Consider the following 13,601-nt stretch of genomic DNA (forward strand, 5'->3'; position numbering starts at 1 on the left):
TTTCTCTATATGGATCGTTCTACATTTATCTAAACCAAAAGTCATTTTGATATCATCTGAAAAGTTTTTAACTACCTCGATCATTTTCTCTAAATTTTGTTCAGAATTCGAAAATAATTTTATGTCATCCATATATAATAAATGCGAAATTGTACTACTCTCCCTTGTATTACCCTTAACTTGTATTCCAAACTTGCTTTTAATTAACATTTTAGATAGAGGATTCAATGCTAAACAAAACCAAAGAGGACTCAATGAGTCTCCTTGAAAAATTCCTCTTTTAATTGAAATTATTATTATTATTATTATTATTATTAAAGAAAAATGAGTACCTTGCTGAACAACATACCTACACTACAAGGACGAACTTCTCAAATCTACTAAACATTCCAAAATTAAATACATCTTTCAGCCAATACAAATTTCAGCGAATACCTAGTGAGGAGGACTGAGAACAAACTACATCACTTTATATTACTTAATATTGTATCTTTTTTACTTTACTTTATATTGCCGTTAAAAAAAATAAATTACTTAATATAAAATTATCCAAAAATAGTCATAGTAAGACTTTTCAACCATGGGCCGTCTTCGTCTTGTGTCAAGTGCTGCACCGATTCTGTTTGTTAATTGGTGAATGTGTTAAGTTCAGATTCTTTCAGTTTTCTTATTACTAAGATCACTGGAGAGTACCCCACCACTTTCTCATTTATATGTTATAAGGAAATTCTCACGTTATAAGGAAACATATGGTTTCCTCCTTTACTGCACATGTCGAGACTCTAATTTTTTTTAACGACTGGACAGTGTTAGCAAGCAGTATGCAAGTACTTACATAGTTAGTTTAATATTACAGACACCGCAATCTAAAAAAAGAAGAGTAACAAGAGATAATGTAAAAGACAAAAAAAGGAGATCTGAAATCAATTGTGTAAGTATACAAGGTTGTGAATTTGCGTCATTGCCTACCCAAGACAGCTAAACTGCTTTCGCCGGGCAGTCTCATTGTGAATGAACTCAGCGGTCAACCAGACTTCAATTGATTACTAAGATCAGGAAAACAAGTTCTCTGTCTTTCTAAGACTATCTCAATGCCACAACGTTTGTAAAACTGCATTTACAAAAGCCCAAATGGTTATTGGGCCATGGAATTAAAGTGAAGTAAAAGAAAACGATTCCCGTCCAACATTACTTGTTGTAGTAATTAATGATAGATGAACTCCACTTCCAGGTCCCATCCGAGTACTGGGTCCACTGTCCAACTCCCGAGACTTTGCAGAGGCCTACAGCTGCCCCGCGGGCTCCCCCATGAATCCCATCAACAAGTGCGACGTGTGGTAACACCGTGGAGTCCCCACCTAGTTCAAACTTCATGGGCAGCCCCCGTGCAGGGCCCCTTAGCGGTGATGATACACCACTTACTTATTTCATGCAGTGATATTTACAAGAGGACTCGGCTACGGCAGAACAACTTAACGTGGATCTAGTTTGTGGTAAACATTGATTGTACATGTCCATCCACAGGTAAACTAAAAACAGAGGATTAGAATTGTATTTTAACTATTCTTCCTCTGCAACTTTAGATCTTAGTACAGATAACAACTAATTTAAAATACACCTATTTATGTGTAATGTATATTCATTTTGTAATAAACTTTTAAAATTACAATCAGCTAAACTAGGTCAGTTTGAAAAGGAAACATTGTCTTTTTAGAACTTGCTTTTGAGTGTCAGATTCCAGTTATATTTTGTAAATTACTTTTAGCAAATGTATTTATTTTTCAAACCTAGCTTAATCATTTTTAAAACTACAAACTAAAATGAAATAATATTATAGTTTATTATGTCTTGCTCTTTTTAAAGAATAATAATTGTTGAAAGAGCATTTGTATAGAATTTGATAGCTAGTAATTAGTAATATAATAAAACCTAACATTACAAAAAAACTAAAACTACTCTTTTGAGTAAAATTGATAAACCACTTTATCAAAAATAGTAATAGGAATTAAAAATGTCACAATGTTTAAAAAAACAGTTTTTTGTAGCTAGCTCTAGTTAAATTTTTTCTAAATATAACACATAATCTTATATTATAATGTAAGTCCTGTCACATTTTATACTGTTTATTATGAATCTTTTTCGCAGATGAAGGCATCTTTCCATTTCATTAATACTTATAAATTATGTTATTTCACGCTAATGGGCATTACAAATTTTAGTCATCATCACTTTTAGCTCTACAACCCCTGGTGGGTCTTGGCCTCCTCAAGAGTCTTCCTCCACTCATCTCGGTCCCGCGCCAGCTCTCTCCAGTTTCGAAGCTCCAAGCCAGACAAATCTTTGAGGACGTTGTCGCTCTATCTTAACCTTGGCCTTCCCAGGCTCCTTCTCCCTATCGGTCTTGAGCTCAGCAGGGACTTTGGTTCTTGATGCTCGGTCATTCTCTCCACATGACCTAGCCACCGAAGTCTTCCCAGTTTTATGAACTTTGTGACGTTTAGCTCCTTAAACAGAGTATAGAGCTCATTGTTATAACGTCTGCGCCAAAATCCATTTTCTAGGACCGGTCCGAAGATGCGCCTCAAAATTTTCCTTTCAAAAATGTCCAGTGCTCGCTCATTCTTCTTAGTTAGAACCCACGTCTCGGCTGCGTACGTAATCACTGATCTAATTAGTGTTTTGTACACTAATACCTTATAATTTTAGTAAAAGCTGAATATTCCTCTTTGTAAAACTGTTCTTCTGAATGAATATAGAGTCCCTAAATAATGCCAGCTCTTACCTGATAAAAATTTTCAATTGTAAATTGTGTAAAATCGTCACAAGGCACCTCAAGATAATATATTTTGGGAACCATTTTAAAGATCACTTACATATAGTATCTACATACCTTTTATACTCTTGTTTGATAAAATGCCACTATTGAAAGTTCCATCAAACTTGATAATCAATGTTGATCCAGATTGACAATATCCACGTATAAAAATGATGTGCTGGCTGGGAATTGAACCAGCAACCTAGCAAATCATTGTCGAATTTCTAGACCATTGTGAAACGAAGGCTGTCTTCAAACGATCATACATATGCTTGTGGTGCTAGGCACTGCGGGTTTGTATGTACCAGGCTTTCAGCGGTGATATTTTTGGGTTAAAATGTTGTGTATACCATTACAAGATAGCAATATTGCAGTAACTGTCACCCATTCTCATCACGGTGCTGCATACCCGGTGAGATTTTACCTTCTCCACGTTGTTTAACACCACCCACATTTGCCAGGATTTTGACGGAACTTGCATTTGTGTTTCGACACTTGGTATCGCATATCTTTTGTCACAGGATAAGTGTTTTGTAAAGTCAATGAAAATCGGTAGTAAGAAATGATCATCTTTGGGTATGACACTATCAACTATGGAAGTGTTCACATTGTAACACAAATAAACAGGCTACTGACTTCTGCAATAAAAAACTTGACTTCCCCGTCAGTTGTGTCGCATTGCATCCCTGAAAAAGTGTATGTAAGTGTGTGTACGATGTGTCATTTAAAATCTCCCCTAAAATGACGTCAATAGACATAGTGCCACCCATTCATCTCAATTCTTAAGGCCTTCCCAACCAGCTCCGATTTTCATTCATGCAGATATTCCACATTTCCTCTGTGTGACTTTGGATCACTTCCCTTGGGACACCAGTGTGATGTCATGTAAAAAAATATTATATAACTCTCTTATTGGCAGCCCTTCATATATTTGGAGACCTTCAAAATCTTTGTCCAATTAGATTTTGTAACCGCCACTACCTACGAAACTGGATTATTTTCCATGGCGATCTAGCCGGATCGCTTGGCTCTATGACAAATTAAATATTTGTATAATTGGTTTAACATTGGACTCTTTTGAAATTCCTGTGCCTATGACACGGCAACGGCAACGGTGTTTCATTTCTTTAATGATTACATTTTTCCTATGGAGAAGCAGACATGTCTCATTTTCAAAAGCTATTTCTTACAAGCTATTGAGTGCAAAAGAAATAGCTGCAGCATTATTCTAATAATGAACATAGTTTTATGTTTTGTTTAAGCTGTTGCCTTGTGTTGCCGTGTGAATTATAAAGGCGTCCAGTGGTTTAAAATTAAATCCTTGGTTGTTAACGTATTATGACTTGCTTTCCCGCAACAAAAGTAAAATTATTTACTTTAACATTGTTTATGTAGGTAGATAATGTTTATCTTATTTCTCTCATCAACTAACCATTTCTCCATTATTTGAAAAATATGCTACATTAAAAATAAACATTTTGTTAATCAAAAAACTCCACACAGGAAGGCCCTGAGGAAAATAATTTTGCTCAAGGCCTGTGTCATCTTTAGGGATGCAGTGTGGAGGGTGATTTCAATTGATTACAGAAATGTATAAGTTTTCATAATGGAACTTTAATTGATAATATTTGTATGTTTTTGAAAACATTATATACATAATAATGTAATATGTAGCTTTAATAATGAAATTTTAAAGGCATTTCATTTATAAATATGATGTAGTCAATGTTAATTATGTATTATTATTAGTGTATTATAAATTAAAATATATAAATAAACACATGTCTTGTACAAGTTTGTTTGCGTTCTTCCCGTCTTCTTGTCCTGAAAGTAAAGTGTAGGTACAGTTTTGAAATTGTAAAAAGAAAAAAAAAGAGTTTTAAGTTTCATATTATGTTTTATGTATAAAAAATTATGAGAATTTCTACAGAAATCGTTCAGTAGTATAGTAGTAATATGCTTTCATATACAATCATATTTATTTATAAAAAAAATGTTAATTAGTAAAATTTGTACATATTGCACTCTCCAAATATTAAAATGTCTATGTATTTAAAAGGTAAACTGACAATTAATTGTAACAATAAAATCACTCAATGATAGGGAAAGGGAAAGGGTCAGTTTAACACAAAACAACATAACTGCCAAAGTTCAATAAGAATTGATGTCAGTGACACGAAGTTAAGCCATTTAAGTATACACCTATTATCAACATAGTCATCGTTCACTGCTCTTTTATACACCTCGCTACATATTGACTTTACTCAACTTCAGCTTCAGCTTCAGATTCCAGCACACGGGTAATGTAATGGTAATCTCTAACACAGAAGAATGATATTTACAAAGAGACATATTACTCCATTTGGAAGGGAGAATATTAATGGTTATTATCAACAGAAACATGTTCGGCAGATTTAAAGAAACGTACATTTATGCAGAGAAATAAATAATATATTGCGGACTATTTAAAATAAATACATCTATAATACATTCTCTTCATAGTACATGAATAGTTACTGACACCCGTTCTGATTACATAGTTAGTATGTAGAGGTGCGTCACAGTACCTTACATCCAACTGATTAATTAGTAGAGGTACGTCACAGTACCTTACATCCAACTGATTAGTTAGTAGAGGTATGTCACAGTACCTTACATCCAACTGATTAGTTAGTAGAGGTGCATCACAGTACCTTACATCCAACAGATTAGTTAGTAGAGGTACGTCACAGTACCTTACATCCGACTCATACATAAAATCTTCACAATTTATAGTTCCATATATACAGTATCGTATGGACTGGGAATCAATAATTGCAGAAATACCTTCAAATGGACATTGCTACAAATATCTGTTTGCACAATTGCTCTAACAATTGAAACTTCCTTATGCTTTAACAGGGATAATTAAATAATTTACATGGGCCATAAATTCACATAAATAAGAATAGTATGAAAAGATAAAAATATTTACAAATAAAGCTGCGTTTCGCAAGGACTTACAAGTATTCAACAGCTGTTTGTACGGATCCCCACACTTCAGCACCTGTGATGCTGAGTGCCAGATACTGACTCCACTTCCCTTTGAGATTACTCTTCACAAAACACTTTGACAGATATGCAATCCTTTAGTCCCCAATGAAAGCACACAAAACAACCAAGCGCTATTAATATCAATTAGATATCACCTTATCATTTAGTACTTGAATTAGCAGATGTTCATAGAACAGTAAAGTTTCCTTTACTAACGGACCGGCAATGCTACTTTAACTCTATACAGAACACATAACATTCGAAAGGTGTACATCTTAATATTTATTAATTTGTTTGCTAAATCCATATCAACATTTACCTGCATGACACACACATGGCCGAGTTAAACTACAGACGTCATTTGTCTTACAAAATGTGTACACTTTGGTTTGGCAGTACTTTTGTTTTTACTCCTAGGCTTATAAATGACATTAATAAAGGAAGAGACGCCGCAAACACAGCTTATCTAAAGTGAGCAATCTGTTTTCCATTTCAGATTGTCGTTAGAATTTGAAATAATTATCTAAACACGATTCAACCAAGTTAACTTTATTTCTGTTTTAATGTTTATTTTAATAAATCTAGACTATGATCTAGCGTGAAAGGCAAAACGTACCTCTGTGTAACAATTAAGGTAAACACAAGATAACAAGCTTACAAAGAGATTTTGGCAGTGACATGTAAGTTACAGTATGTTACAATTACAGTTAGTTCCTTAACCAATTGTTTGTGCAGCAGAGACATCTCTAGGAAGCGACTGACTATGGAATATGGACGCACATCGTGCCATGCAGTAGTCCTAACGCACCCACTGAGTATTAACCGTGTGGAGTTGATACAGATACATATAAAAGATGACGTATTATAAAAACGCTTTATATTCTAAGTACCTCATGTAAATGCCGTAAATTAATTAATTCATATTTGTGAATAGACGATTGCTAAAAGAAACACCAACAAACTGAGGAATAATTCCATTGAATACTGTTATGAGAGCGTGCCACCAATCCAGGCTGACTGAAAGCAAAGTGTGAATTGTTCGACCCATGTTGGAAATAATCAAACTCCTTCTGCGACCCACTTTTCATCTTTTGGTGAATTTTTAGCAATGGAATATTCAAATACTACTCTTATAAGAACACCTTTGAAAGTCAATTATTTAGAAACAATTAATTTTAACGATTATTACAAACATTTTCTCCAAAGTTGATGGTAAAAAATGATGGAACACACAAAGCATTCTTACAAAGATACAATTGGGATGACAACCTATGCACAATTATTGTGAAGTTTTTTCGATGATAGATGAGTGACAAATCGCAAAAGATATATATTATTTTAACCACACTTGTAGGCTTTAAATACTAATTGATTTATTCATTAAACACCTTACAAATATTTACAAAGTCTTAAATTTTTCTCTCCATTTCAAATGAGCCATTTTCCATTTCCTTATACAGCTTTGCATTTCATCAGAATTAATGAAATAAATTAAAGAATGGAATCTTTTACAAATAATGCAAACAGAATAAAACAGTGTTTAGTACGTTTGTTAAACCTGCTGGAGGCAGGAACAATCTCTAGGCAACCATTACACCAGTGTAAACTCTAGTGTAAGTCCTAGAATAAAACTTCTTTGTACGGGCTTTATTACATTGTATCGATGTATAGTGGCTTGCTAAACATTTAATTAATGCCGTGGTAAGTACAATCATTTAAAAATAATTGATAAAATTATGAAATCTATAAAGTTTCATATGATTGGGATAAGGTGACAACATTTAAAAAAAACTTTTTATTAAAAAAAAATTCTGGAATGCAATTTAAAAATAAACATTATCCAACATATAATTATGTTTGTTTGAGGGGTGTACACCTTTAGGTACAGCCCTGACAATGATTCCAACAAACTATCGTTCCCGTTAAGCCGCGGAAAGCTGACCATTCGAACAACGACTCAACGGAGGAACGACGGATGAAATGCCAACGATTTCCGGAATAAGATACCAACATTTAAAGCCCCAAGTGTTTAATAAAGTACTCGATGAAATACAACTTGAACTGGGAGATTAAATAACAGAGTGTATATGATATAATGATTGGTGGCGAGTGCAGAGGTTATAATAAATACATAACAAATGATAAAACTACAACACTGCAATATTTATTTGTGAAAAATAAAATGTGATATCTTTTCTCTAGGTTCCAAGGTACGTTGCACAGGTACCCCAGTTTAAGGCATTTTTATGGCGCTAAATATCTTTATCACTCACAATTGACAAGGAACGGGATATTGTTTTAAAAGGACCTTTACTGGCACTCCCCTTCCTTAAGGGAGATGTATAAACCTCGTACATTTGCTTATCAATTGCGAGTGCATATAATATAATTTATGCCGTTTTCCGAGAAAGCTCACAACCAACGACTTTAGAACAGAACTTTTAGTAAAATATTGGTATAATTTAATGTTCTCTATATATTCTGAGAAAGTTGAAATAAAACACTCAACAGATAAAAATACAGAATCTGATTAAAAAAAATGATAAATGAGATAAAGTTAAGTTGAAACTTCCATCGGAAAACAGCTCTCTCTGTGTTATAGATTTTTCCTTTGTTTGTAATGTCAAATAAACCGACAGCTAAAATATATACCTCTGGGTAGTTATAAACATTCTGTTATAGTATATTGTTTTCAATTTGCACTTTTATTAGTTTATGACCAGTGTTTTTAAGATACTATGTACATTATGATTTACAGAAAAAAACAATACTTAGGGATAAACATTGATTTTTATATTTTGTAGTGTAATATGTATATATTGAGGATTCCTTGTTTAAAATACATATTTAACAATGAAGTAGCTATGTACGTAGTTTACAATGAAGAAAAAAGTGACCACTGTTTACACACATTTAAAAATACCTACACATTAAGGTTCAGAGTTCAGTTTTCAGAGTTTTCGAGTAATAGTTTTGTATAATCAACTTAATAAATTTCGGGGACCAAACTATGCAGAAATTTTTTGAAATGGATTAGTTGAGGAAAAGGCCATCACATAAAGACATTATGTATTACATTTAGTATAAATTTTGTGCCATTGAGATAAAAAGTGGTGGAATTGACTGAAGCTAACTTCAAACACATCAGCGTAGGACAGATATCTGTTTTCTCTTAAACTTAGTTAAACCCCTCGGTAAGAATTTATTCTTAAATACAAAAGTTCACTTTATAGTGATATAAATACACCTTGAAAGTGTATTGGTATTTTGCAAGTGCGTTGTGGCTATTTCTGAAACAGTGAATTGGGGGAACTGAATCAGGTTATTTACAAATTGAATGCGTTTCCAAGTAAAAACTTAACAGTAAATGTAAAAGTAGATGTACGTACGTATGTATGTTATGTGAGTACTTATAATATGTAAACAATGTAATATGTATACTCTTAATGTTACAATAGCAACACTATGCTGAACTAGGTAGTGTTCTAATTACTGGTACTTTATCTCTCACGGTTCCACTTACACTTACAACAACACTTAATATGCGATTGTGTTCCACTTACAATTTACAATAAATACAAGTCTCAAATGCTAAGCTCCCTGAATTCGAGTCAATTTTTCAAAACAGTGCAATCCCTTTAAGAAGCGATTAGTTTCCAAAGGATTGTTTTATTCCATTGGATGATGCACTTTCCAAAACCCAAAAAACGGACGGTTAAATCTTGTTTCATACGAATTGTTTACAAAAAGGATCTCTTCTAACAATCGTTGCGACAGAAGGCCCGAATCAGATCATTCACTCGGGGAACAGGTGGACTCTAAGACACTTGGAGACAGACGAGAGTGGTGACGCTATCCTAACCCAAACAAGGAGGCTGTCTCCCTTCCTCTAGTTACTATTCTATAAGAGCGAGCGCTTTGCATTATATTTTTAAATCAGACTTGTGAGATTGTTGCACCAGCCCCCAGTCTTAAAAAGGCACCTCTGTTAAATGTTCCTCACTGCTTTTCCGACGGTTTGTACTCGTAATGTACTTCACTGCCTGACTAACAGTCGGTGACATCACCTCCCACTGCCCATTGTACATGTTCATATGTTCATACACTGCACCACACGCCTAGCAACAGTTAGCACACAGTAACCGTACTTTCTATAGACAACCATCCTCCTTTCCTTTCCTTTCCTTTCCTACTCCAGTAAGAGATATAAATAATATTATCAAGTCCGTTTACCGTCATAATGGAACACGCAATTATCATACAAAAGATTCCTTTCCTAAATATAGAATAGGTAAATATAACACTAAGCTTAGGACTACAGTTTGTTGTCAAACATATTATTATTATGAATGCCGTACGATTATGAATTACGTTTCTTTACAATAGTAATAATGCGCTGGATATAATTCTGTCTAACGTATAACACTTACAAAGTCTAGGCACACGGGCAGCACATCTCACGCGATGACACTTTCCGTCCTATTATCCGCACATCGTAACTTATGTTTATTTAATATAAAAGTAAAATTATTAATTTTCACAGCCATGGCGGCCCGAACCAGCGCCGCCGACCCATCCCACGTTTGTTCTCGGACAAGTCAGGGGTGTCTCGTATCACTCGGGTTAAATGCAGATTGGGCGGGATTGAGGGGGGCAGGGGAAGGTTAGAGGGGCGCGTCCGTGGCGGGGGCTAGAGGGGCCGCCACGTCCGTCACGTCCCAGATCTCCTCGAGGAAGCGCGGCAGCTTGCGGTTCTTCAGCTTCAGAGAGATGCACATGTTGGAGTTCTGATTGCCCAGGGTGCGCAGCTCCGTCAGGATGGACAGCAGTTTGGCAAACAGGATGTTGCACTTGGCCTCTCCGCTGTGTCTGTTCAGGATGTAGCTGCGCAGAGTCTGGATATAGTAGCCCTGGATCTGCTCCACAAGCTTTCCTTCCTCTAGTCCCGGTCGATCTGCAACACACACACAACCATTAGTTTACAACCATTCCAAATCCAGCACTAACATAATGCTGAACTAAAGCACTGTAAAATGGAAAGCAGCCTACCTGAGAATATGACGATGGCCGTGAGCAACGCATACTCCACATTATCTACATTCATGGTGTACATCTGCCTGCAGAAGTGCAGCAGGTCCTCGATGATCTCCGCCATGCCCGCCATCTTGTAGCTGTCGCGCGTGTAGGAGCGGTTGTTGGCAAACAGGATCGAGTCCGACACGGCGTCGTACCTCCGCGCCATCCGCAGCATCATCACCTCGCTGGAGCACGCCTGGGAAACAAAAATACATTATATTGTGGCTGACATTACCATGAAAATATTCACGCTCAAGCTGGGCGTGGCTAATAAATGACCGTTGGAATGAAAGCGTTCTCAACTGGTAAAGACAAACATAAATAAGATGGGTTGACAACTGAGAAGTGAGAACCGCCAATAATCAGACATTACCTGAGGGAGAAAAACAATGTCAAAGTCTTAACACAACCCAACTCAAGAGTTTTTTTCAGTTAATTGTGATAAAAATTCAATTTATATTGATATATTTTAGGTGACTAATTATTGCTTAAAATTATTTGTTATTCTTTATGCTATGCATAAAACCTTGTCTTATTAACATTAGTTTATCATTAAAAAAATAATAATATTTGACAAGTTAAAAATATTTCACCCATAAATGAAGATATAATATGTCTCGACGCCATCTAGTGAGAAATTTAGCACTAACAAAGCTTTTCCTACAAAAATAAAGTTGGTTGTTTACAGGTGGAATAAATATAATAAGCAGTAATTGTTGATTGAGGTACTAGTACATATTGAATTATTTGGCGGGTTGGGAATAAGCCGACATAGGTCAGTGGTTTCAGAGCACCTGACCGAACATCAGAAGGTACGGGTTCAATTCCCATTGGGGGCATTTATTTATACTCGGGAGATATTTTCAATTTGTATAGATATTTCAGGCGACTAATTATTTATTTATTTATTAGACAATTTGTATAGCGCCGCTTTTGTGAGATATCACCTCAGGGGCGCTGTTTATAATTAAAGAGTAATCAATAAAATGTTTTCAATTAGTTACCTTTAACAGGGTTATTTGATCTCCTTGTGATATTTTTGTGAAGGCAGGTAGTCCTTTGGCAAATTCAACAATTAGTTGAACTGTGAGGATGGTGATCTCAGTGATGTGTCTGAAGGGAACATCAGTTACATCATCTTCGTCCGACGGGGTATTCTGTTGAACAAAACACACATCAGCATGGAACAAAACAATAGGTTTATAATAATAATAAATATTTTTGCAGGCTCAAATAATGTCTATTTTTGTACCCAAAAAATTTATACGATCCAAATTTTATTCTCAGAAAGAAAGGAATATTTTTTCTGAAAATGAAATATGAACGGATAAATATGATACTATCAAATTCTGACATAATTTTCAGATCAGGTAATAGCAATATAATATTCATCACTGCAATAGTAACAGGTAACAGTAATATGTAATTAATTATTAATTTGAAACATTAGAATGTTTAATGAAGGAGGATAAGAGACATATATTGTGATATTAATGATAAAAATGTATTATGATAATACATCCACTAATTTACAGAATGAGATTGTGCAAAATTTTATTTTTTTATTTTATCAAAATTTATTATATAAGAATTAACGACAGTAAAAATATTTTTTCAATATATCCAAAAATGACTATGTGATGAGCTTTCAAAGTGAACATTAGTAAAATGGGTGCAATATTGTCTCGTGAAGTCACGCGTAGTACAATTGATAATTCAAATGGCAGTGCTGCAGCACCTGTATCCGTGACTTTACACGCTTTTCGGTTGGCAACAAAAATCAACATTTTGACAACTTATAATATCACCGCCACTATTCGGTATTTTCCTAAATTAAAAATTTCTATTATCAGCATGGTCTAATTAATATGATACATTTGTGAAAAAAAAAAAAATTTCGCTGTAGGAGACGACCTCATTACATTAAATGTTTCTGTTGAAATGATTAACACTATTTAAATCAAGTCAAAAATATTAAAATCATAGGTTACATGACAATTTATGACACATTTCAATTATTGAAGCAATTCCACTCACTTCGTTGCATTAAATACAGCATGTTGTATCTGAATAAACTTTTCATATGTCAAAGTCAAAAGATATAATGTTCTGTTCGTAAATATTTTATAAGAGAGAAGTACGTTTGAACTGTGAAGTGAGAAGTAACGTTTGTAGTAAGTAACAAGAGTGAAGTAATGCACTTTATGTTTGTAATATGTAATAAGAGTGAAGTAATGCACTTTACGTTTGTAGTATGTATTAAGAGAGAAGCAATGCACTGCAGGTATGTCTGTAGAAGTGTATAATGAGAGAAGTATAATATAATGTAAATAACTTTAAGTTTGTTTGAAGTTGGTATGTAAAAGACAGAAGTAGGTAATGCACTTTATGTTTGTATGAAGTATGTCATAAACGGCGACCATTACTCACAATCATAATCCTCCTCATGTCTTCCTCGGAGGGTTGCTCGTAGCCGTCCTGGTACCAGACTAGGCGGGCTATCACATACTCCTGGTTGGGCGTGAGGGGGGTGACGTTCCTTAACCGGTTCTCTGCTAACAGCTTGTCGGACAGGAATTTCTGGAACAGTAATGATAGTGCCAATTAATCTAACTATATAAACAACAATAACACATATTAACCCATAGGAGCCGGCAAGGATATTCAATAAATAAAA

The 13,601-nt window shown here is 34.7% G+C and overlaps 2 protein-coding genes across 3 annotated transcripts in view; one reads left to right on the forward strand and one right to left on the reverse strand.

Moving 5' to 3' along the window:
* Positions 1-1,787, forward strand: part of Nep1 (M13 family metallopeptidase neprilysin 1) — a 217,407-nt gene extending 215,620 nt beyond the window's left edge. The window contains exon 13 of the mRNA XM_089634807.1: positions 1,232-1,787. Within this exon, the coding sequence (XP_089490933.1) occupies positions 1,232-1,341 (110 nt within the window). The 3' untranslated portion in view covers positions 1,342-1,787. The remainder of the gene's footprint in view (positions 1-1,231) is intronic.
* A 2,622-nt stretch (positions 1,788-4,409) lies between these two features.
* Positions 4,410-13,601, reverse strand: part of EcR (Ecdysone receptor) — a 690,636-nt gene continuing 681,444 nt past the window's right edge. For both annotated transcript variants that reach the window (XM_089634810.1, XM_089634809.1), the window contains 4 exons: positions 13,355-13,504; positions 11,929-12,081; positions 10,898-11,120; positions 4,410-10,802 (listed from right to left, as the gene is read on the reverse strand). In XM_089634810.1, the coding sequence (XP_089490936.1) occupies positions 10,513-10,802; positions 10,898-11,120; positions 11,929-12,081; positions 13,355-13,504 (816 nt within the window). In that variant the 3' untranslated portion in view covers positions 4,410-10,512. The remainder of the gene's footprint in view (positions 10,803-10,897; positions 11,121-11,928; positions 12,082-13,354; positions 13,505-13,601) is intronic.

Source organism: Hesperophylax consimilis, chromosome 8, assembly GCF_061612785.1.
Source record: "Hesperophylax consimilis isolate HC1 chromosome 8, BYU_Hcon_1.0, whole genome shotgun sequence".
NCBI classification, from domain to species: domain Eukaryota; kingdom Metazoa; phylum Arthropoda; class Insecta; order Trichoptera; family Limnephilidae; genus Hesperophylax; species Hesperophylax consimilis.